The 20,683-nt window shown below is 55.5% G+C and overlaps 2 protein-coding genes and 4 long non-coding RNA genes across 6 annotated transcripts; all 6 read left to right on the forward strand.

The window, feature by feature from the left end:
* Nucleotides 1-11: 11 nt before the first annotated feature.
* Nucleotides 12-979, forward strand: LOC125318869. The gene is made up of 2 exons (XR_007200535.1): nt 12-154; nt 397-979. It is a non-coding gene; the product is annotated as an uncharacterized LOC125318869 (long non-coding RNA).
* A 1,706-nt stretch (nt 980-2,685) lies between these two features.
* Nucleotides 2,686-4,472, forward strand: LOC125318867. The gene is made up of 3 exons (XR_007200533.1): nt 2,686-2,914; nt 3,888-3,925; nt 4,378-4,472. It is a non-coding gene; the product is annotated as an uncharacterized LOC125318867 (long non-coding RNA).
* A 613-nt stretch (nt 4,473-5,085) lies between these two features.
* On the forward strand, nt 5,086-9,031 carry LOC125318753 (serine/threonine-protein kinase PAK 3-like). The gene is made up of 8 exons (XM_048289683.1): nt 5,086-5,437; nt 6,138-6,201; nt 6,809-6,857; nt 7,156-7,268; nt 7,525-7,642; nt 8,386-8,485; nt 8,767-8,968; nt 9,028-9,031. The coding sequence occupies exons 1-8, from the start codon at nt 5,101-5,103 to the stop codon at nt 9,029-9,031; spliced, it is 987 nt and encodes a 328-aa protein (XP_048145640.1). The 5' UTR covers nt 5,086-5,100.
* Nucleotides 9,032-9,050: 19 nt separating this feature from the next.
* Nucleotides 9,051-10,018, forward strand: LOC125318868. The gene is made up of 2 exons (XR_007200534.1): nt 9,051-9,193; nt 9,436-10,018. It is a non-coding gene; the product is annotated as an uncharacterized LOC125318868 (long non-coding RNA).
* A 1,705-nt stretch (nt 10,019-11,723) lies between these two features.
* On the forward strand, nt 11,724-18,078 carry LOC125318754 (serine/threonine-protein kinase PAK 3-like). Its single transcript, XM_048289684.1, has 11 exons — nt 11,724-11,952; nt 12,935-12,972; nt 13,425-13,547; nt 14,337-14,484; nt 15,185-15,248; nt 15,856-15,904; nt 16,203-16,315; nt 16,572-16,689; nt 17,433-17,532; nt 17,814-18,015; nt 18,075-18,078. The coding sequence occupies exons 1-11, from the start codon at nt 11,874-11,876 to the stop codon at nt 18,076-18,078; spliced, it is 1,038 nt and encodes a 345-aa protein (XP_048145641.1). The 5' UTR covers nt 11,724-11,873.
* A 19-nt stretch (nt 18,079-18,097) lies between these two features.
* Nucleotides 18,098-19,065, forward strand: LOC125318870. Its single transcript, XR_007200536.1, has 2 exons — nt 18,098-18,240; nt 18,483-19,065. It is a non-coding gene; the product is annotated as an uncharacterized LOC125318870 (long non-coding RNA).
* The last annotated feature ends 1,618 nt before the right edge of the window (nt 19,066-20,683 follow it).

Consider the following 20,683-nt stretch of genomic DNA (forward strand, 5'->3'; position numbering starts at 1 on the left):
CTTCCCTTTTTTGTAGGTTTTAGAACTGATAGAAAGGAACGGGGCCCCAAAACTGCAAAACCCCAGGCAGCACTCGGCTCTCCTGCGCGACTTTCTCCGCTGCTGCCTGCAGACAGATGAGGACAGGCGCTGGTCTGCCCAGGAACTCCTGAAGGTAAGAAAAAGCAAAGCGGCAAAAAGCCCTGCGAGCTGTGGACGCCTGCGTGAAGGGCCAAAGAGGACTGGGGCCCACGTGGGCCTGGGCGAGACAGGTCCGGGACCGGAAGGCGGAGGGGCAGATGGTGCCCTCGGTCCTCTTTGTGCGTCTTCCTGGTAGCAGAGGAACCCTGCTTGAGCCTGTTGGACGCGATCTTGGGAAGTAATGGTTCTTTTTGGTTTTGTTTTTCCTTTGGGCAGCATCCTTTTGTGACCTCAGGCGATCCTGCCTCCAGCCTGGCTGCTCTGATCATCTCAGCCAAGCAAGTGCAGGAAGACTGGAGAGGAGACGCTTGCGCCTGAGGAGGCCTTGCTGCCCCGCCAGCTCAGAGGAGCGACGAGGGGATGTACCGTGTTTAGGAGAAGATTCGGCGGCCATCCCCTGAGTTTTAGAATGAGCTGTTCCGTAGTTAGGAAGTTTATAGTTTTGAGATTTTCTTAGCTTAGCTGGTTTCAGTTAGGACTCTAGACCCCAGAAAGCTTCATTAATGGAGCATTGTTTAGCTAAGAGTAGAGTATTGCTGATGTAGGGGAGCTGAGAATTATCCTTGAGGTAGAAATGGACGAATCGCCATACTGATGATTAAGCTATGAAAGAAAAAGCTGGGACTCAGCAGAACTGGACCAGGCATGAGCTGTCAGCCTGAACAGGTCACCAGGAGGACAGAATGATGAAGATGAAGACGAAGACGAAGATGAAGATGAAGATGAAGAAGTAGCTGGAAGACCCTTGGTTTCAGCCCTTGGTTTCAGCAGGACTGGCAATAAAAAACTGTAAAACCTCCAGAGCCCTGGAAGATTCCCTTCCTTGCCACGCTGTGCCTAAGCTGGACAGCGCCTTCGAAGCCGTGCGCTCTGGACGGGCTGTCCCGTTGATGGCTTTGCGCTGCTTCCCAGCGGCCCAAGGCTCTCCCCCCTCGCAGAGGGGCCCTGCCCCGCCCCCCGCGCCCCGTGGCCTCTGCCGCCCCGCCCGCCCTGCGCAGATGTTGCCCCCCCCCCCCACCCGCCCCCCGTGCCCTGGCATCCCCCAGCGCCAGCCGCCCCTCACGGCGCGGCAGGAGGAGGGAGCAGGCCCCGCTTGTTCCCCTTTCCTGGCGCTCACGGGGCATCGAAGAGCCAAGGAGGGCTGAAACGGCACGTCCCCCAAACGCTTCCCTCTCTGGTCCTTTTGGGGCACTTAACGCGCTCTGCTCAAGGGAGTCCGAGGGCCTACACTCGGCTTTCCCTGCTAAGGTGTCATTCTTCCTTCTGTAAGCTCCACAACTGGCTGGTTGATGTGAGCTGTCTAGGAGATGGGGAAAACGAGACGCTTTCAAATTGGGGGAATTATCCTGGTAAATTACTGCAGTTTTTCAGCAACAGAATTTCAAGGTGCAGCTGGGCCTTTCAGCCATTGCATCGATTTTCAAATGCCACCCGCAGCATGCGAAGTGTGAAGAGCCCAGTGTGAAGCTCCTCAAAGACACTGCAGCACTTGTCCACCAGCAGACAGGACGTGTCTGTGCTGAGTCACCAGAAAAGCAAGCTAAGCCCGGAGCCGTTATTGCACGGGCAAGCAGAGTTGGTTTCCAGAGGAGCTGCATGCACTCGTTTCCCTCTCCCACTCAGTACTTTCTCTCCTCTTTCGAGCTGGCTCCTGGCTTTAACTGGAGCTTTTGACAGAGAAGGGAATGACTGCATCTCATTTTCATTGGGATGTGGCCGTCCAAATGTCTGCAAGGAATCTTACAGGGAGCACGGAGCCTGGGCAAACATCTGTGAGGCTGCAGCTTTTGACTGTTTGAAACAGGCCTTCTTTGGGCTCGGCACCTGCAGGCCACCGCACAGCGGTAGCCGGAAGGCTGCTGCCAGAGCTGCAACACAACAAAAGCGTGGCAGCCCAAGAATCCGCGCGCAGCTCTTCTGCACGTTGTCCAACGTTAAGGTGCCAAAGAAAGAGCAAGCAGGAAGAGAGGAGCTTTGTGTCAGGAGACAAGCCAACATCTCCCTGTCAGAAAGGGAGGTCAGGCTCCAAACTGAGTCAGAGCAAAGGTCAGCATGCACCTACGTGCTCAAGAAGCAACTGCGCACTGCAATACTCCTGGAAACTGATTTCCTTGGCTTCTTTTGTCCCCTAAATGTCATCAAAGCAGTTAGGGCTTTCAGAAGCAACAAAGATGCCAGCAGGAACAAGCACACTTGCTTTTAGTCAAAGCCTTGGGGAGGAAAAGTCACGTTTGCTTGGATTTCTTGGGGCCCTGCTGGATCGGTGCATTTTCGGAGTTACCCCGGGATGCCTTGAGCACTGGCTTATGGACGGTAAGGATTTTTTCTCCTGCTTTACGACTGAGGAGATCTTCCCAGGCTTTTCTTTTGCGTCAGCTGTACAGAAGATTTTGGTTGCTGGGCGTAACTATGCCAACAGACCCAGAGCGGCTGCTATTGTGACGTCAAGGGAGCCGGGCCGCATCACAGTGCTGTCGATGCAACGTTGTCCCGGTGCGCGCGAGGCCTCGTTGTCCAGAGCAGCTCTTTGGCTTGCTCGCTGCAGGAGGACCCTCGTGACTGAGGCGTTCTCAGCAGACGGCCTGCACCCCGAGAGGAGCCTTGGTTTTTCCCCCGGGTGGCATTCAGTGTGCAAACCCGCACAGCACTGCTAGAATGATCGGGCAAGTCTGTGCCGCGGTTTGCACGGTTTTTTCTGTGGCGTATTCCGGCTACTTCCTGACCCACCTGACTCGTAAGTAAAGGTTTATCCTGGGGGTAGCCATCACACGGCGTTTGCTTCACTTTGCTCTTTATGCTTGTTTGTAGTGATGAAGCTGACTTGGGAGCAAAAGTGCCATTAAGATGCCGCTCCTTTGCTAAAGCTCCTGCCAACAGCATCAGCTAAAAAGGGGGTGTCTGCACTCGCTGGCGGGTGCAGAGTATTTGCAACGTAACCTGCAGGGGCCGCGTTCCCTCCACGGGAGAGCGCGTGGCGTTGGACACTGTCATTTCCTCAGCTTGCTGCTTCAGCCGAGACAACCTGCAAATTGCAGGCTGGCAGGGAGTCTCACAAGTACTTCTAAAACTTGGCCAGGAGTGAGGGAAAGCACTTTTTTGCTCCAAATCCTGCCATTAGAGGCCTTGGCTCTCTGCTGTGACCCTTTACGGTGCGCCAAGAGAGCGATTCCCTGGGCGATGAAGTGCAAGCTCCTAACCGGTTAGGCTTTGCTCCTGAACCCAGGAGCTGTTCCTGGGCTGCTTTAGAAGAGAACCGCCACAGCTATGGGGCCCTTTGTGGAAGCTTTCCCGGGGTATCATTTGCAGCAAGTTGATGGGAATTAGTGTATGCAATTTATTTTTAAAAAATAAAAAACAAATAAAACAACAGCAACAACAACAACAACAACAAAAAACGAAAAGAAAGGTTGCAGGAAAGAGAAGAGGAAAAAGCTGCTTGAGCTGTTGGGCAGAACAGAAGCTCTGACTTAAAGGACACTTGGCATTTCTGTGATGGTGTTTCTATTTCTTCAGTGACAAAAGTAGAGAGAGCCTAGTATCGTGTCCTTGTTGTTCTCTTGCTTGCTGTGGGAAAAATCTTGTGTTGCTCCTGGAGGGATGCTGGGAAAGGAAAATGCTCTCTGTTGGGACTGACTTGTCCTGTGGGACTCCCCAGCCACAGGCACTTTTCTAATGGCATCTGGTTCCTTTTCCCTTGCTCGCTGCAGGTCACCTCACACGCGGATGGAGACACGCCCGTCCTTTGGTGAGTGGCAAAGGAACCTCTGACCTTGCTGGCATGTAAGAATTGTGCAGCAAGCTGTGAGCTTGGCCTGTTGCGGTAGAGTGTAGAGTGCCAGCCTGAGAGGCGGAAAGAAAGCCCAAGTCGGTGCTGGCATCAGCAGCAGCAAAGGGAGCACTGGCTCTTTCCTAATTTTCCATTGAAGAGCCTTTCAAGAGATGAAAGGCAAGTGTGGCAGGCCAAAGGTGTCTTGCTGATTCTAGCCAGGGTGGAAGATCAAATGCACAGCAAGACGGAGCACCACCTAATTTGCCCATCTTAAGAGGGTGAATTTCACGACTCAGAATCCCACTTTGATCAAAGTTTCTGATTTCCCCTTAGTCTGGGTGAAAAGAAACCAGCTTCCGGAGCTGACAAGAAAGCAGCTCCTGAAGGACTGGCTGCTCCCTGTCCCTCTCACTGCTGTCTGTCTGCAGGGCTCACCAGCAGGGTCAGCACCTCCTCTGGCTCCCTCTCTTGCTGAGGAAGAGGCTGAAGAGGAGCCAAATGACAAGAAGCCTCCATCTGTTGTCCATCCACAGCCTCAACGTGCAGAGCCAGTAAGTGGCACCTGTGCTTGGCACTGCCTTTGGTGCAGGGCCGAGCTTCAAGTTTCTGACGAGCCAGCCCTTGCCGCTCGTGCCTGAAGATGCTGGGGGCTGTGTGCCTGCCATGACGTAGTGCTGCTTCAGCCAGGCCAGGGACCCCTGGCAAATGGCTTCTGAACTTTCACATTTGAGCGCCATTTTGCCGGGACGCTGAGAGGGCCTGAGAAAGTCTCTTGGGATCAGATGAGAGGCAGCATTGTGCCTTTAAATTGTTGCCAGCGTAGAAGCGAGCCCCTTGGTGCACGGTGTCCCTGCAGGCTCCCCGTGGTCAGCGGCCAGAGACGGTCCAAAGACGCAGTTGACAGCCTTGCAGGATACTTAGGAGACACTGGCCCCTGGGAGGGACCAATTAGCTTCAGGCACAACGTAGACCAGACTGGCCTTCTGGTCAGACACGACCATGCCCACTCGAGGGTGACTTCATTGCCCAGGGGAGCACAGCAGGAGGAAAGCAACGGGGCTCTGGGGCCCTGCTCCCACCTCTTTCTGTATCTTTGCAACCTCGTCAATACCTTGTTGCAGTCGTCTTGCAGAAAATCGATAAAATGTAGCATGAGCCTGGCCATGTGCTGCTGTAGCACAGCAGCCTTCGGGGTTTGCCCGTTGCCTTTGAGAAGGGCACATGCAAAACCCCCCCAGCCAAAGAGGCCTGGCGGTGGCCGACAGCCTTCCTTTGGCCGTGTGCTCTGTGGGGTATCTGTGCCAACCACCTTTCTGACGGGCAATCCTTTCTTGTCCCAGCTCTCTCTTGACGCGCGCTCTGCCGTTCAACGTGCCGCTGCACCGGCGCGGTCTGCAGCAGCCAGCACTCCCCCACATGCCAGCACTTCGTCCAGCAGCCCAGCCCAGCAGCTGGAGATGAGAGAGGAGCAGAGCCTGAGGAGACTGAGTACGTCTGGTGTATTTCCGGTCTGCCAGAGCGGCGTGTTTTCTGTGCGTCTCTGTATTGGCTGCGCCAGAAGTTCCTCCTCGCTTTAGTGTCACAGAGGCATTTAGGCCTCCCTCCAAGAGCCGGTTGCTGTGCTTTGAGGCAGCAAGAGAGCGCTCGGCGTGTTCCCGCTGCCTCCGAGGGCAGCTGGCACTGGCTTGGCTTTGCCTGGGCTGCCCTCTGTGCCAAAGACAAAAGCAGAGATTGTTTCTGTTGAGCAGAAGGCTGGCACCTAGCGGGTGACTGGGCCCCAGGGAGCTCTCGGGCCCCAGCTATTCTCCGCTGCTGCCATTTCTACGACTGTTCTCACTCCTCCTCTCACTGGTGCACGTTGTTCTCCTAAGTGGCCCTGCCGGTGGCGGCAGGTGCCAGTGCAGAGGCTGCGGAGGCCCTTCCTTAGCTCTGAGGGCCCAGTTCCCAAAGGCCCATCGTTCTGGGTTATCACATGAGCTGCTGTGCTTGAAAGCCGTGAAGTCCTTCTTGGAAAGGCCAGCTGCTGAAAGGTGGAGAAGATGGCCCTCCCGCTCGCTGTTCTCAGCGGCTGGAAGCCAAGTGACTGCAAAGGGCACAGAGCTCCCGACAGTGGGGCTGCATCTTGGATCGTCTGGGGAGCGGCATCTCCCTTTCAAAGTGAGCACCTTGCACTGCTTTTGTCTTTCAGGGAGCATTGTGAGTCTGGGCGAGCCGAGGAGGAAATACTCGGCGTTTGAAGAACTCGGACGAGGGTAAGTCTGACGCCTGCTCCTTACGCAAAACCGTGGGCCCAGTCTCTGGCCGGTGTAGCGTCAAGCGTGACATCAGGCAAGCTGCGAACACGGTCAGACTCTGGCTTTACCTTCCTGCCACCTCTCAGGACTGCTCAGTCACAGCAGTCAGAAGGCATCATCAAAGACAACCTGGTGCTGGCAAGGTCTGCCTTGCTTGCAGCAAGGAGCAGGGCCTGGAAGATGTCCCGCCCCTGCCGCAGTATGCCGGCCTACCAGAGCACCTTGTCACCCGAGAGCTGGCAGATAACACTTCTCCAAGGCAGAGTTTTCCAAGTTCTTCTTCTCCAGTTTTTCCAAAGGGTCCCCCTTAGGCTGGGAACGGAACCGATCGGGCGTGTGCCTTGGAGATTTGTAGCAGCCCTTGGTGTTCACATTGGGCCTCCGTTTTCTCCCGGACACCCTGCATGGCAGAGGGCTGCTGGGCTGTTGTGCTAATGGCGGGGGAGGCGCCGCAGCTGGGCGTTTTCCAAATGCTCCAGGCAGCCTGGGGAGATCTCCTGCCTAGGCTGGCTTTCACCGCCAGGGACTAAAGGGCTTTCTTTTTCTGCTGCTGTTTTCTTTCTAGGGGTTTTGGAGCTGTTTATAAAGCCCTCGACGCCAGCACAGGACAACAGGTAAAGTGTCAATGCCCCCAGCAGATTTTGCAGCTCTGGAGCGCTTTCGCCGCGGCTGCGAGCCTTGGCTGGAGCTTTGGGTGGCCGCTCCATCTCTGCGGCAGAGGCTGCTCCTCTGAAGCACGGACTAGGCTCAGCAGCCTGCAGACGGCATTTGGGACGGGCTTTGGTCCTTCTCCTAAGCTCTGCCCTCTGGCACAGCTGGGCTGCGTCATTGCACAAGCACTCGCTGCGTGTTCCTGGGCATCTCGTGCGACGAGCGCCTTCTCAAGTCAACGGTCTCTCAATGTCCTTTTAGGTGGCCATCAAGAAAATGGCGCTTCAAGAGGAGATGTCCGAGGAGCTGGCTGTCAATGAAATCGTGGTCATGAGGGACAGTAGGAACCCCAATATTGTTACCTACTTAGACAGGTGGGGCTATTCTCATGTCAACGTTCCTTTAGGATACTGCAAGCCCAAAGTGGCAAACCCCTTTGGTTGCTGGCAGAAAATGGAGCTGTTTAGGATTTCTCTCCTCCAGTGCAGGGGAGGAGGTTGCACTTGGTCTGCAATAATCTCTTCTGGCATATGCAGCTTGGAGAGCACTTCCAAAAAGCTGGGTCAGCCCCTCGGGTGACTGGGCTGTGCCCAGGTCCTCTCTCTCCATGCCGGGCTTTTCTTCTTTCAGCTACCTGGTCGACGGGGAGCTCTGGCTGGCGATGGAGTTCATGGACGGCGGCACGTTGTATGATGTACTCGGGGCAGTGTACCTCGAGGAAGGACAGATAGGCGCTGTCTGTCGGGAGGTGAGGGATGCCACTTGTGCTTCCCCTGGCCTGCACAGGATGGCCCTTGTCAACTGGTGGTTAAGAACAGCAGAGATTTCTTGCTCACGGCCTTGCTTTGCTGTTGCTGTCACGACACGGAGAAGAAAGAGCACCTGAAGCCAACTGCCTGCCAGTGTCCCCGCACTTCCTAGGCTCCGTTCTCGCACTCTTACGTACTGCCGTTGTGCTCCGGCGCTCGTGCTCGCTGCCTCACTGGCTCGCTCGCTGTGTCGCACTTGTTTCCTCTTGCCAGCTTTGCCTGGAGCCTGTCTGTGTATCCTGCATTCCTTGCCGCTCCAAGCCTGCACGCTGGTGGCAGAATTTCAAGCTAAGGGCAAAGGAGATGCCCTCAGCTTCAAAGGACAGCAGTGCAGCCCAGATGGCGTGGGATTCTGGAACTGGTCTAACGTGCTGCTTCCTCCTCTGCTGCCACAAGGCTACCAAGAAAATCTTTGCCATGACGCCCCCCAGCCAAAGGGCACGTGCTACGTACCGAAGGGAGGAGGGGCTTTTGGAAGCTCAGATGTGCCTTTGCTTGGAAAGATGGAACACTCGTCTAAGAGTGTTGAAGCAGCAAGCTCTTCCTCTTGACAGCACTAGGATGCTGCGCCCTGGCTCACTAGTCCCTGAGAAAGCTGCCACTCTCGTCGAGCCCGTTCCTTTCTTGCAGGATGCAATCAGGTCCTGAACCTTCACCTTTCCCTTTCTCCTCTCTCGCTCAGTGCCTGCAAGGACTGCATTTCCTTCATTCCCGCCGAGTCATCCACAGAGACGTCAAAAGCTGCAACATTCTTGTGAGCATGGACGGATCTGTGAAATTGGGTGGGTATCCTTGGTGCGGCGCAGCGTTGCCGGGATGCGCTCTGGGGCTGCTCTGGGGTAACTGCCAGTTCTCCAGAAGGGCTGCTTGGCCAGCGCGTGAAACGTGAGGGCATTTTTGAAGTGGCCAGTGCCTTATCTCCCTGGCTGCAGCCCCGCGGAAGCAGAGCACTGCTGCTTTTCCGGCTAGATTCACCGTGGCCTTGTCAGGCTTTGAGCGGGCAATCCTTTGGCTGGGTTTGCCAGTTGTAGCTGGCTTTGACAGGGTTTGTTTTTCTCCGCAGCTGACTTTGGCCTCTGTGCTCAGCTCACCCCTGAGCGCGACAAGTGCAGCTCCAGCGTCGGCACTCCCAGCTGGATGGCGCCGGAAGTCGTGAGAGGAGAAGCCTACGGCCCCAAAGTGGACATCTGGTCACTGGGGATCGTGGGGCTGGAAATGGTGGAAGGGGAAGCTCCTTACCAGAGGGAACCCCGTCTCAGGCTAAGGTGCAGCTTAAAAGTGCGGCTCTGTGTGGAGAGAGCTGTTGTGGCTAGGAAAGGAGCAGGTAGAGTGTCCTCTTCCCTTTTTTGTAGGTTTTAGAACTGATAGAAAGGAACGGGGCCCCAAAACTGCAAAACCCCAGGCAGCACTCGGCTCTCCTGCGCGACTTTCTCCGCTGCTGCCTGCAGACAGATGAGGACAGGCGCTGGTCTGCCCAGGAACTCCTGAAGGTAAGAAAAAGCAAAGCGGCAAAAAGCCCTGCGAGCTGTGGACGCCTGCGTGAAGGGCCAAAGAGGACTGGGGGCCACGTGGGCCTGGGCGAGACAGGTCCGGGACCGGAAGGCGGAGGGGCAGATGGTGCCCTCGGTCCTCTTTGTGCGTCTTCCTGGTAGCAGAGGAACCCTGCTTGAGCCTGTTGGACGCGATCTTGGGAAGTAATGGTTCTTTTTGGTTTTGTTTTTCCTTTGGGCAGCATCCTTTTGTGACCTCAGGCGATCCTGCCTCCAGCCTGGCTGCTCTGATCATCTCAGCCAAGCAAGTGCAGGAAGACTGGAGAGGAGACGCTTGCGCCTGAGGAGGCCTTGCTGCCCCGCCAGCTCAGAGGAGCGACGAGGGGATGTACCGTGTTTAGGAGAAGATTCGGCGGCCATCCCCTGAGTTTTAGAATGAGCTGTTCCGTAGTTAGGAAGTTTATAGTTTTGAGATTTTCTTAGCTTAGCTGGTTTCAGTTAGGACTCTAGACCCCAGAAAGCTTCATTAATGGAGCATTGTTTAGCTAAGAGTAGAGTATTGCTGATGTAGGGGAGCTGAGAATTATCCTTGAGGTAGAAATGGACGAATCGCCATACTGATGATTAAGCTATGAAAGAAAAAGCTGGGACTCAGCAGAACTGGACCAGGCATGAGCTGTCAGCCTGAACAGGTCACCAGGAGGACAGAATGATGAAGATGAAGACGAAGACGAAGATGAAGATGAAGATGAAGAAGTAGCTGGAAGACCCTTGGTTTCAGCCCTTGGTTTCAGCAGGACTGGCAATAAAAAACTGTAAAACCTCCAGAGCCCTGGAAGATTCCCTTCCTTGCCACGCTGTGCCTAAGCTGGGCAGCGCCTTCGAAGCCGTGCGCTCTGGACGGGCTGTCCCGTTGATGGCTTTGCGCTGCTTCCCAGCGGCCCAAGGCTCTCCCCCCTCGCAGAGGGGCCCTGCCCCGCCCCCCGCGCCCCGTGGCCTCTGCCGCCCCGCCCGCCCTGCGCAGATGTTGCCCCCCCCCCCACCCGCCCCCCGTGCCCTGGCATCCCCCAGCGCCAGCCGCCCCTCACGGCGCGGCAGGAGGAGGGAGCAGGCCCCGCTTGTTCCCCTTTCCTGGCGCTCACGGGGCATCGAAGAGCCAAGGAGGGCTGAAACGGCACGTCCCCCAAACGCTTCCCTCTCTGGTCCTTTTGGGGCACTTAACGCGCTCTGCTCAAGGGAGTCCGAGGGCCTACACTCGGCTTTCCCTGCTAAGGTGTCATTCTTCCTTCTGTAAGCTCCACAACTGGCTGGTTGATGTGAGCTGTCTAGGAGATGGGGAAAACGAGACGCTTTCAAATTGGGGGAATTATCCTGGTAAATTACTGCAGTTTTTCAGCAACAGAATTTCAAGGTGCAGCTGGGCCTTTCAGCCATTGCATCGATTTTCAAATGCCACCCGCAGCATGCGAAGTGTGAAGAGCCCAGTGTGAAGCTCCTCAAAGACACTGCAGCACTTGTCCACCAGCAGACAGGACGTGTCTGTGCTGAGTCACCAGAAAAGCAAGCTAAGCCCGGAGCCGTTATTGCACGGGCAAGCAGAGTTGGTTTCCAGAGGAGCTGCATGCACTCGTTTCCCTCTCCCACTCAGTACTTTCTCTCCTCTTTCGAGCTGGCTCCTGGCTTTAACTGGAGCTTTTGACAGAGAAGGGAATGACTGCATCTCATTTTCATTGGGATGTGGCCGTCCAAATGTCTGCAAGGAATCTTACAGGGAGCACGGAGCCTGGGCAAACATCTGTGAGGCTGCAGCTTTTGACTGTTTGAAACAGGCCTTCTTTGGGCTCGGCACCTGCAGGCCACCGCACAGCGGTAGCCGGAAGGCTGCTGCCAGAGCTGCAACACAACAAAAGCGTGGCAGCCCAAGAATCCGCGCGCAGCTCTTCTGCACGTTGTCCAACGTTAAGGTGCCAAAGAAAGAGCAAGCAGGAAGAGAGGAGCTTTGTGTCAGGAGACAAGCCAACATCTCCCTGTCAGAAAGGGAGGTCAGGCTCCAAACTGAGTCAGAGCAAAGGTCAGCATGCACCTACGTGCTCAAGAAGCAACTGCGCACTGCAATACTCCTGGAAACTGATTTCCTTGGCTTCTTTTGTCCCCTAAATGTCATCAAAGCAGTTAGGGCTTTCAGAAGCAACAAAGATGCCAGCAGGAACAAGCACACTTGCTTTTAGTCAAAGCCTTGGGGAGGAAAAGTCACGTTTGCTTGGATTTCTTGGGGCCCTGCTGGATCGGTGCATTTTCGGAGTTACCCTGGGATGCCTTGAGCACTGGCTTATGGACGGTAAGGATTTTTTCTCCTGCTTTACGACTGAGGAGATCTTCCCAGGCTTTTCTTTTGCGTCAGCTGTACAGAAGATTTTGGTTGCTGGGCGTAACTATGCCAACAGACCCAGAGCGGCTGCTATTGTGACGTCAAGGGAGCCGGGCCGCATCACAGTGCTGTCGATGCAACGTTGTCCCGGTGCGCGCGAGGCCTCGTTGTCCAGAGCAGCTCTTTGGCTTGCTCGCTGCAGGAGGACCCTCGTGACTGAGGCGTTCTCAGCAGACGGCCTGCACCCCGAGAGGAGCCTTGGTTTTTCCCCCGGGTGGCATTCAGTGTGCAAACCCGCACAGCACTGCTAGAATGATCGGGCAAGTCTGTGCCGCGGTTTGCACGGTTTTTTCTGTGGCGTATTCCGGCTACTTCCTGACCCACCTGACTCGTAAGTAAAGGTTTATCCTGGGGGTAGCCATCACACGGCGTTTGCTTCACTTTGCTCTTTATGCTTGTTTGTAGTGATGAAGCTGACTTGGGAGCAAAAGTGCCATTAAGATGCCGCTCCTTTGCTAAAGCTCCTGCCAACAGCATCAGCTAAAAAGGGGGTGTCTGCACTCGCTGGCGGGTGCAGAGTATTTGCAACGTAACCTGCAGGGGCCGCGTTCCCTCCACGGGAGAGCGCGTGGCGTTGGACACTGTCATTTCCTCAGCTTGCTGCTTCAGCCGAGACAACCTGCAAATTGCAGGCTGGCAGGGAGTCTCACAAGTACTTCTAAAACTTGGCCAGGAGTGAGGGAAAGCACTTTTTTGCTCCAAATCCTGCCATTAGAGGCCTTGGCTCTCTGCTGTGACCCTTTACGGTGCGCCAAGAGAGCGATTCCCTGGGCGATGAAGTGCAAGCTCCTAACCGGTTAGGCTTTGCTCCTGAACCCAGGAGCTGTTCCTGGGCTGCTTTAGAAGAGAACCGCCACAGCTATGGGGCCCTTTGTGGAAGCTTTCCCGGGGTATCATTTGCAGCAAGTTGATGGGAATTAGTGTATGCAATTTATTTTTAAAAAATAAAAAACAAATAAAACAACAGCAACAACAACAACAACAACAACAACAACAAAAAACGAAAAGAAAGGTTGCAGGAAAGAGAAGAGGAAAAAGCTGCTTGAGCTGTTGGGCAGAACAGAAGCTCTGACTTAAAGGACACTTGGCATTTCTGTGATGGTGTTTCTATTTCTTCAGTGACAAAAGTAGAGAGAGCCTAGTATCGTGTCCTTGTTGTTCTCTTGCTTGCTGTGGGAAAAATCTTGTGTTGCTCCTGGAGGGATGCTGGGAAAGGAAAATGCTCTCTGTTGGGACTGACTTGTCCTGTGGGACTCCCCAGCCACAGGCACTTTTCTAATGGCATCTGGTTCCTTTTCCCTTGCTCGCTGCAGGTCACCTCACACGCGGATGGAGACACGCCCGTCCTTTGGTGAGTGGCAAAGGAACCTCTGACCTTGCTGGCATGTAAGAATTGTGCAGCAAGCTGTGAGCTTGGCCTGTTGCGGTAGAGTGTAGAGTGCCAGCCTGAGAGGCGGAAAGAAAGCCCAAGTCGGTGCTGGCATCAGCAGCAGCAAAGGGAGCACTGGCTCTTTCCTAATTTTCCATTGAAGAGCCTTTCAAGAGATGAAAGGCAAGTGTGGCAGGCCAAAGGTGTCTTGCTGATTCTAGCCAGGGTGGAAGATCAAATGCACAGCAAGACGGAGCACCACCTAATTTGCCCATCTTAAGAGGGTGAATTTCACGACTCAGAATCCCACTTTGATCAAAGTTTCTGATTTCCCCTTAGTCTGGGTGAAAAGAAACCAGCTTCCGGAGCTGACAAGAAAGCAGCTCCTGAAGGACTGGCTGCTCCCTGTCCCTCTCACTGCTGTCTGTCTGCAGGGCTCACCAGCAGGGTCAGCACCTCCTCTGGCTCCCTCTCTTGCTGAGGAAGAGGCTGAAGAGGAGCCAAATGACAAGAAGCCTCCATCTGTTGTCCATCCACAGCCTGAACGTGCAGAGCCAGTAAGTGGCACCTGTGCTTGGCACTGCCTTTGGTGCAGGGCCGAGCTTCAAGTTTCTGACGAGCCAGCCCTTGCCGCTCGTGCCTGAAGATGCTGGGGGCTGTGTGCCTGCCATGACGTAGTGCTGCTTCAGCCAGGCCAGGGACCCCTGGCAAATGGCTTCTGAACTTTCACATTTGAGCGCCATTTTGCCGGGACGCTGAGAGGGCCTGAGAAAGTCTCTTGGGATCAGATGAGAGGCAGCATTGTGCCTTTAAATTGTTGCCAGCGTAGAAGCGAGCCCCTTGGTGCACGGTGTCCCTGCAGGCTCCCCGTGGTCAGCGGCCAGAGACGGTCCAAAGACGCAGTTGACAGCCTTGCAGGATACTTAGGAGACACTGGCCCCTGGGAGGGACCAATTAGCTTCAGGCACAACGTAGACCAGACTGGCCTTCTGGTCAGACACGACCATGCCCACTCGAGGGTGACTTCATTGCCCAGGGGAGCACAGCAGGAGGAAAGCAACGGGGCTCTGGGGCCCTGCTCCCACCTCTTTCTGTATCTTTGCAACCTCGTCAATACCTTGTTGCAGTCGTCTTGCAGAAAATCGATAAAATGTAGCATGAGCCTGGCCATGTGCTGCTGTAGCACAGCAGCCTTCGGGGTTTGCCCGTTGCCTTTGAGAAGGGCACATGCAAAACCCCCCCAGCCAAAGAGGCCTGGCGGTGGCCGACAGCCTTCCTTTGGCCGTGTGCTCTGTGGGGTATCTGTGCCAACCACCTTTCTGACGGGCAATCCTTTCTTGTCCCAGCTCTCTCTTGACGCGCGCTCTGCCGTTCAACGTGCCGCTGCACCGGCGCGGTCTGCAGCAGCCAGCACTCCCCCACATGCCAGCACTTCGTCCAGCAGCCCAGCCCAGCAGCTGGAGATGAGAGAGGAGCAGAGCCTGAGGAGACTGAGTACGTCTGGTGTATTTCCGGTCTGCCAGAGCGGCGTGTTTTCTGTGCGTCTCTGTATTGGCTGCGCCAGAAGTTCCTCCTCGCTTTAGTGTCACAGAGGCATTTAGGCCTCCCTCCAAGAGCCGGTTGCTGTGCTTTGAGGCAGCAAGAGAGCGCTCGGCGTGTTCCCGCTGCCTCCGAGGGCAGCTGGCACTGGCTTGGCTTTGCCTGGGCTGCCCTCTGTGCCAAAGACAAAAGCAGAGATTGTTTCTGTTGAGCAGAAGGCTGGCACCTAGCGGGTGACTGGGCCCCAGGGAGCTCTCGGGCCCCAGCTATTCTCCGCTGCTGCCATTTCTACGACTGTTCTCACTCCTCCTCTCACTGGTGCACGTTGTTCTCCTAAGTGGCCCTGCCGGTGGCGGCAGGTGCCAGTGCAGAGGCTGCGGAGGCCCTTCCTTAGCTCTGAGGGCCCAGTTCCCAAAGGCCCATCGTTCTGGGTTATCACATGAGCTGCTGTGCTTGAAAGCCGTGAAGTCCTTCTTGGAAAGGCCAGCTGCTGAAAGGTGGAGAAGATGGCCCTCCCGCTCGCTGTTCTCAGCGGCTGGAAGCCAAGTGACTGCAAAGGGCACAGAGCTCCCGACAGTGGGGCTGCATCTTGGATCGTCTGGGGAGCGGCATCTCCCTTTCAAAGTGAGCACCTTGCACTGCTTTTGTCTTTCAGGGAGCATTGTGAGTCTGGGCGAGCCGAGGAGGAAATACTCGGCGTTTGAAGAACTCGGACGAGGGTAAGTCTGACGCCTGCTCCTTACGCAAAACCGTGGGCCCAGTCTCTGGCCGGTGTAGCGTCAAGCGTGACATCAGGCAAGCTGCGAACACGGTCAGACTCTGGCTTTACCTTCCTGCCACCTCTCAGGACTGCTCAGTCACAGCAGTCAGAAGGCATCATCAAAGACAACCTGGTGCTGGCAAGGTCTGCCTTGCTTGCAGCAAGGAGCAGGGCCTGGAAGATGTCCCGCCCCTGCCGCAATATGCCGGCCTACCAGAGCACCTTGTCACCCGAGAGCTGGCAGATAACACTTCTCCAAGGCAGAGTTTTCCAAGTTCTTCTTCTCCAGTTTTTCCAAAGGGTCCCCCTTAGGCTGGGAACGGAACCGATCGGGCGTGTGCCTTGGAGATTTGTAGCAGCCCTTGGTGTTCACATTGGGCCTCCGTTTTCTCCCGGACACCCTGCATGGCAGAGGGCTGCTGGGCTGTTGTGCTAATGGCGGGGGAGGCGCCACAGCTGGGCGTTTTCCAAATGCTCCAGGCAGCCTGGGGAGATCTCCTGCCTAGGCTGGCTTTCACCGCCAGGGACTAAAGGGCTTTCTTTTTCTGCTGCTGTTTTCTTTCTAGGGGTTTTGGAGCTGTTTATAAAGCCCTCGACGCCAGCACAGGACAACAGGTAAAGTGTCAATGCCCCCAGCAGATTTTGCAGCTCTGGAGCGCTTTCGCCGCGGCTGCGAGCCTTGGCTGGAGCTTTGGGTGGCCGCTCCATCTCTGCGGCAGAGGCTGCTCCTCTGAAGCACGGACTAGGCTCAGCAGCCTGCAGACGGCATTTGGGACGGGCTTTGGTCCTTCTCCTAAGCTCTGCCCTCTGGCACAGCTGGGCTGCGTCATTGCACAAGCACTCGCTGCGTGTTCCTGGGCATCTCGTGCGACGAGCGCCTTCTCAAGTCAACGGTCTCTCAATGTCCTTTTAGGTGGCCATCAAGAAAATGGCGCTTCAAGAGGAGATGTCCGAGGAGCTGGCTGTCAATGAAATCGTGGTCATGAGGGACAGTAGGAACCCCAATATTGTTACCTACTTAGACAGGTGGGGCTATTCTCATGTCAACGTTCCTTTAGGATACTGCAAGCCCAAAGTGGCAAACCCCTTTGGTTGCTGGCAGAAAATGGAGCTGTTTAGGATTTCTCTCCTCCAGTGCAGGGGAGGAGGTTGCACTTGGTCTGCAATAATCTCTTCTGGCATATGCAGCTTGGAGAGCACTTCCAAAAAGCTGGGTCAGCCCCTCGGGTGACTGGGCTGTGCCCAGGTCCTCTCTCTCCATGCCGGGCTTTTCTTCTTTCAGCTACCTGGTCGACGGGGAGCTCTGGCTGGCGATGGAGTTCATGGACGGCGGCACGTTGTATGATGTACTCGGGGCAGTGTACCTCGAGGAAGGACAGATAGGCGCTGTCTGTCGGGAGGTGAGGGATGCCACTTGTGCTTCCCCTGGCCTGCACAGGATGGCCCTTGTCAACTGGTGGTTAAGAACAGCAGAGATTTCTTGCTCACGGCCTTGCTTTGCTGTTGCTGTCACGACACGGAGAAGAAAGAGCACCTGAAGCCAACTGCCTGCCAGTGTCCCCGCACTTCCTAGGCTCCGTTCTCGCACTCTTACGTACTGCCGTTGTGCTCCGGCGCTCGTGCTCGCTGCCTCACTGGCTCGCTCGCTGTGTCGCACTTGTTTCCTCTTGCCAGCTTTGCCTGGAGCCTGTCTGTGTATCCTGCATTCCTTGCCGCTCCAAGCCTGCACGCTGGTGGCAGAATTTCAAGCTAAGGGCAAAGGAGATGCCCTCAGCTTCAAAGGACAGCAGTGCAGCCCAGATGGCGTGGGATTCTGGAACTGGTCTAACGTGCTGCTTCCTCCTCTGCTGCCACAAGGCTACCAAGAAAATCTTTGCCATGACGCCCCCCAGCCAAAGGGCACGTGCTACGTACCGAAGGGAGGAGGGGCTTTTGGAAGCTCAGATGTGCCTTTGCTTGGAAAGATGGAACACTCGTCTAAGAGTGTTGAAGCAGCAAGCTCTTCCTCTTGACAGCACTAGGATGCTGCGCCCTGGCTCACTAGTCCCTGAGAAAGCTGCCACTCTCGTCGAGCCCGTTCCTTTCTTGCAGGATGCAATCAGGTCCTGAACCTTCACCTTTCCCTTTCTCCTCTCTCGCTCAGTGCCTGCAAGGACTGCATTTCCTTCATTCCCGCCGAGTCATCCACAGAGACGTCAAAAGCTGCAACATTCTTGTGAGCATGGACGGATCTGTGAAATTGGGTGGGTATCCTTGGTGCGGCGCAGCGTTGCCGGGATGCGCTCTGGGGCTGCTCTGGGGTAACTGCCAGTTCTCCAGAAGGGCTGCTTGGCCAGCGCGTGAAACGTGAGGGCATTTTTGAAGTGGCCAGTGCCTTATCTCCCTGGCTGCAGCCCCGCGGAAGCAGAGCACTGCTGCTTTTCCGGCTAGATTCACCGTGGCCTTGTCAGGCTTTGAGCGGGCAATCCTTTGGCTGGGTTTGCCAGTTGTAGCTGGCTTTGACAGGGTTTGTTTTTCTCCGCAGCTGACTTTGGCCTCTGTGCTCAGCTCACCCCTGAGCGCGACAAGTGCAGCTCCAGCGTCGGCACTCCCAGCTGGATGGCGCCGGAAGTCGTGAGAGGAGAAGCCTACGGCCCCAAAGTGGACATCTGGTCACTGGGGATCGTGGGGCTGGAAATGGTGGAAGGGGAAGCTCCTTACCAGAGGGAACCCCGTCTCAGGCTAAGGTGCAGCTTAAAAGTGCGGCTCTGTGTGGAGAGAGCTGTTGTGGCTAGGAAAGGAGCAGGTAGAGTGTCCTCTTCCCTTTTTTGTAGGTTTTAGAACTGATAGAAAGGAACGGGGCCCCAAAACTGCAAAACCCCAGGCAGCACTCGGCTCTCCTGCGCGACTTTCTCCGCTGCTGCCTGCAGACAGATGAGGACAGGCGCTGGTCTGCCCAGGAACTCCTGAAGGTAAGAAAAAGCAAAGCGGCAAAAAGCCCTGCGAGCTGTGGACGCCTGCGTGAAGGGCCAAAGAGGACTGGGGCCCACGTGGGCCTGGGCGAGACAGGTCCGGGACCGGAAGGCGGAGGGGCAGATGGTGCCCTCGGTCCTCTTTGTGCGTCTTCCTGGTAGCAGAGGAACCCTGCTTGAGCCTGTTGGACGCGATCTTGGGAAGTAATGGTTCTTTTTGGTTTTGTTTTTCCTTTGGGCAGCATCCTTTTGTGACCTCAGGCGATCCTGCCTCCAGCCTGGCTGCTCTGATCATCTCAGCCAAGCAAGTGCAGGAAGACTGGAGAGGAGACGCTTGCGCCTGAGGAGGCCTTGCTGCCCCGCCAGCTCAGAGGAGCGACGAGGGGATGTACCGTGTTTAGGAGAAGATTCGGCGGCCATCCCCTGAGTTTTAGAATGAGCTGTTCCGTAGTTAGGAAGTTTATAGTTTTGAGATTTTCTTAGCTTAGCTGGTTTCAGTTAGGACTCTAGACCCCAGAAAGCTTCATTAATGGAGCATTGTTTAGCTAAGAGTAGAGTATTGCTGATGTAGGGGAGCTGAGAATTATCCTTGAGGTAGAAATGGACGAATCGCCATACTGATGATTAAGCTATGAAAGAAAAAGCTGGGACTCAGCAGAACTGGACCAGGCATGAGCTGTCAGCCTGAACAGGTCACCAGGAGGACAGAATGATGAAGATGAAGACGAAGACGAAGATGAAGATGAAGATGAAGAAGTAGCTGGAAGACCCTTGGTTTCAGCCCTTGGTTTCAGCAGGACTGGCAATAAAAAACTGTAAAACCTCCAGAGCCCTGGAAGATTCCCTTCCTTGCCACGCTGTGCCTAAGCTGGACAGCGCCTTCGAAGCCGTGCGCTCTGGACGGGCTGTCCCGTTGATGGCTTTGCGCTGCTTCCCAGCGGCCCAAGGCTCTCCCCCCTCGCAGAGGGGCCCTGCCCCGCCCCCCGCGCCCCGTGGCCTCTGCCGCCCCGCCCGCCCTGCGCAGATGTTGCCCCCCCCCCCCACCCGCCCCCCGTGCCCTGGCATCCCCCAGCGCCAGCCGCCCCTCACGGCGCGGCAGGAGGAGGGAGCAGGCCCCGCTTGTTCCCCTTTCCTGGCGCTCACGGGGCATCGAAGAGCCAAGGAGGGCTGAAACGGCACGTCCCCCAAACGCTTCCCTCTCTGGTCCTTTTGGGGCACTTAACGCGCTCTGCTCAAGGGAGTCCGAGGGCCTACACTCGGCTTTCCCTGCTAAGGTGTCATTCTTCCTTCTGTAAGCTCCACAACTGGCTGGTTGATGTGAGCTGTCTAGGAGATGGGGAAAACGAGACGCTTTCAAATTGGGGGAATTATCCTGGTAAATTACTGCAGTTTTTCAGCAACAGAATTTCAAGGTGCAGCTGGGCCTTTCAGCCATTGCATCGATTTTCAAATGCCACCCGCAGCATGCGAAGTGTGAAGAGCCCAGTGTGAAGCTCCTCAAAGACACTGCAGCACTTGTCCACCAGCAGACAGGACGTGTCTGTGCTGAGTCACCAGAAAAGCAAGCTAAGCCCGGAGCCGTTATTGCACGGGCAAGCAGAGTTGGTTTCCAGAGGAGCTGCATGCACTCGTTTCCCTCTCCCACTCAGTACTTTCTCTCCTCTTTCGAGCTGGCTCCTGGCTTTAACTGGAGCTTTTGACAGAGAAGGGAATGACTGCATCTCATTTTCATTGGGATGTGGCCGTCCAAATGTCTGCAAGGAATCTTACAGGGAGCACGGAGCCTGGGCAAACATCTGTGAGGCTGCAGCTTTTGACTGTTTGAAACAGGCCTTCTTTGGGCTCGGCACCTGCAGGCCACCGCACAGCGGTAGCCGGAAGGCTGCTGCCAGAGCTGCAACACAACAAAAGCGTGGCAGCCCAAGAATCCGCGCGCAGCTCTTCTGCACGTTGTCCAACGTTAAGGTGCCAAAGAAAGAGCAAGCAGGAAGAGAGGAGCTTTGTGTCAGGAGACAAGCCAACATCTCCCTGTCAGAAAGGGAGGTCAGGCTCCAAACTGAGTCAGAGCAAAGGTCAGCATGCACCTACGTGCTCAAGAAGCAACTGCGCACTGCAATACTCCTGGAAACTGATTTCCTTGGCTTCTTTTGTCCCCTAAATGTCATCAAAGCAGTTAGGGCTTTCAGAAGCAACAAAGATGCCAGCAGGAACAAGCACACTTGCTTTTAGTCAAAGCCTTGGGGAGGAAAAGTCACGTTTGCTTGGATTTCTTGGGGCCCTGCTGGATCGGTGCATTTTCGGAGTTACCCCGGGATGCCTTGAGCACTGGCTTATGGACGGTAAGGATTTTTTCTCCTGCTTTACGACTGAGGAGATCTTCCCAGGCTTTTCTTTTGCGTCAGCTGTACAGAAGATTTTGGTTGCTGGGCGTAACTATGCCAAC

Source organism: Corvus hawaiiensis, chromosome 31 (assembly GCF_020740725.1).
Source record: "Corvus hawaiiensis isolate bCorHaw1 chromosome 31, bCorHaw1.pri.cur, whole genome shotgun sequence".
NCBI lineage: Eukaryota > Metazoa > Chordata > Aves > Passeriformes > Corvidae > Corvus > Corvus hawaiiensis.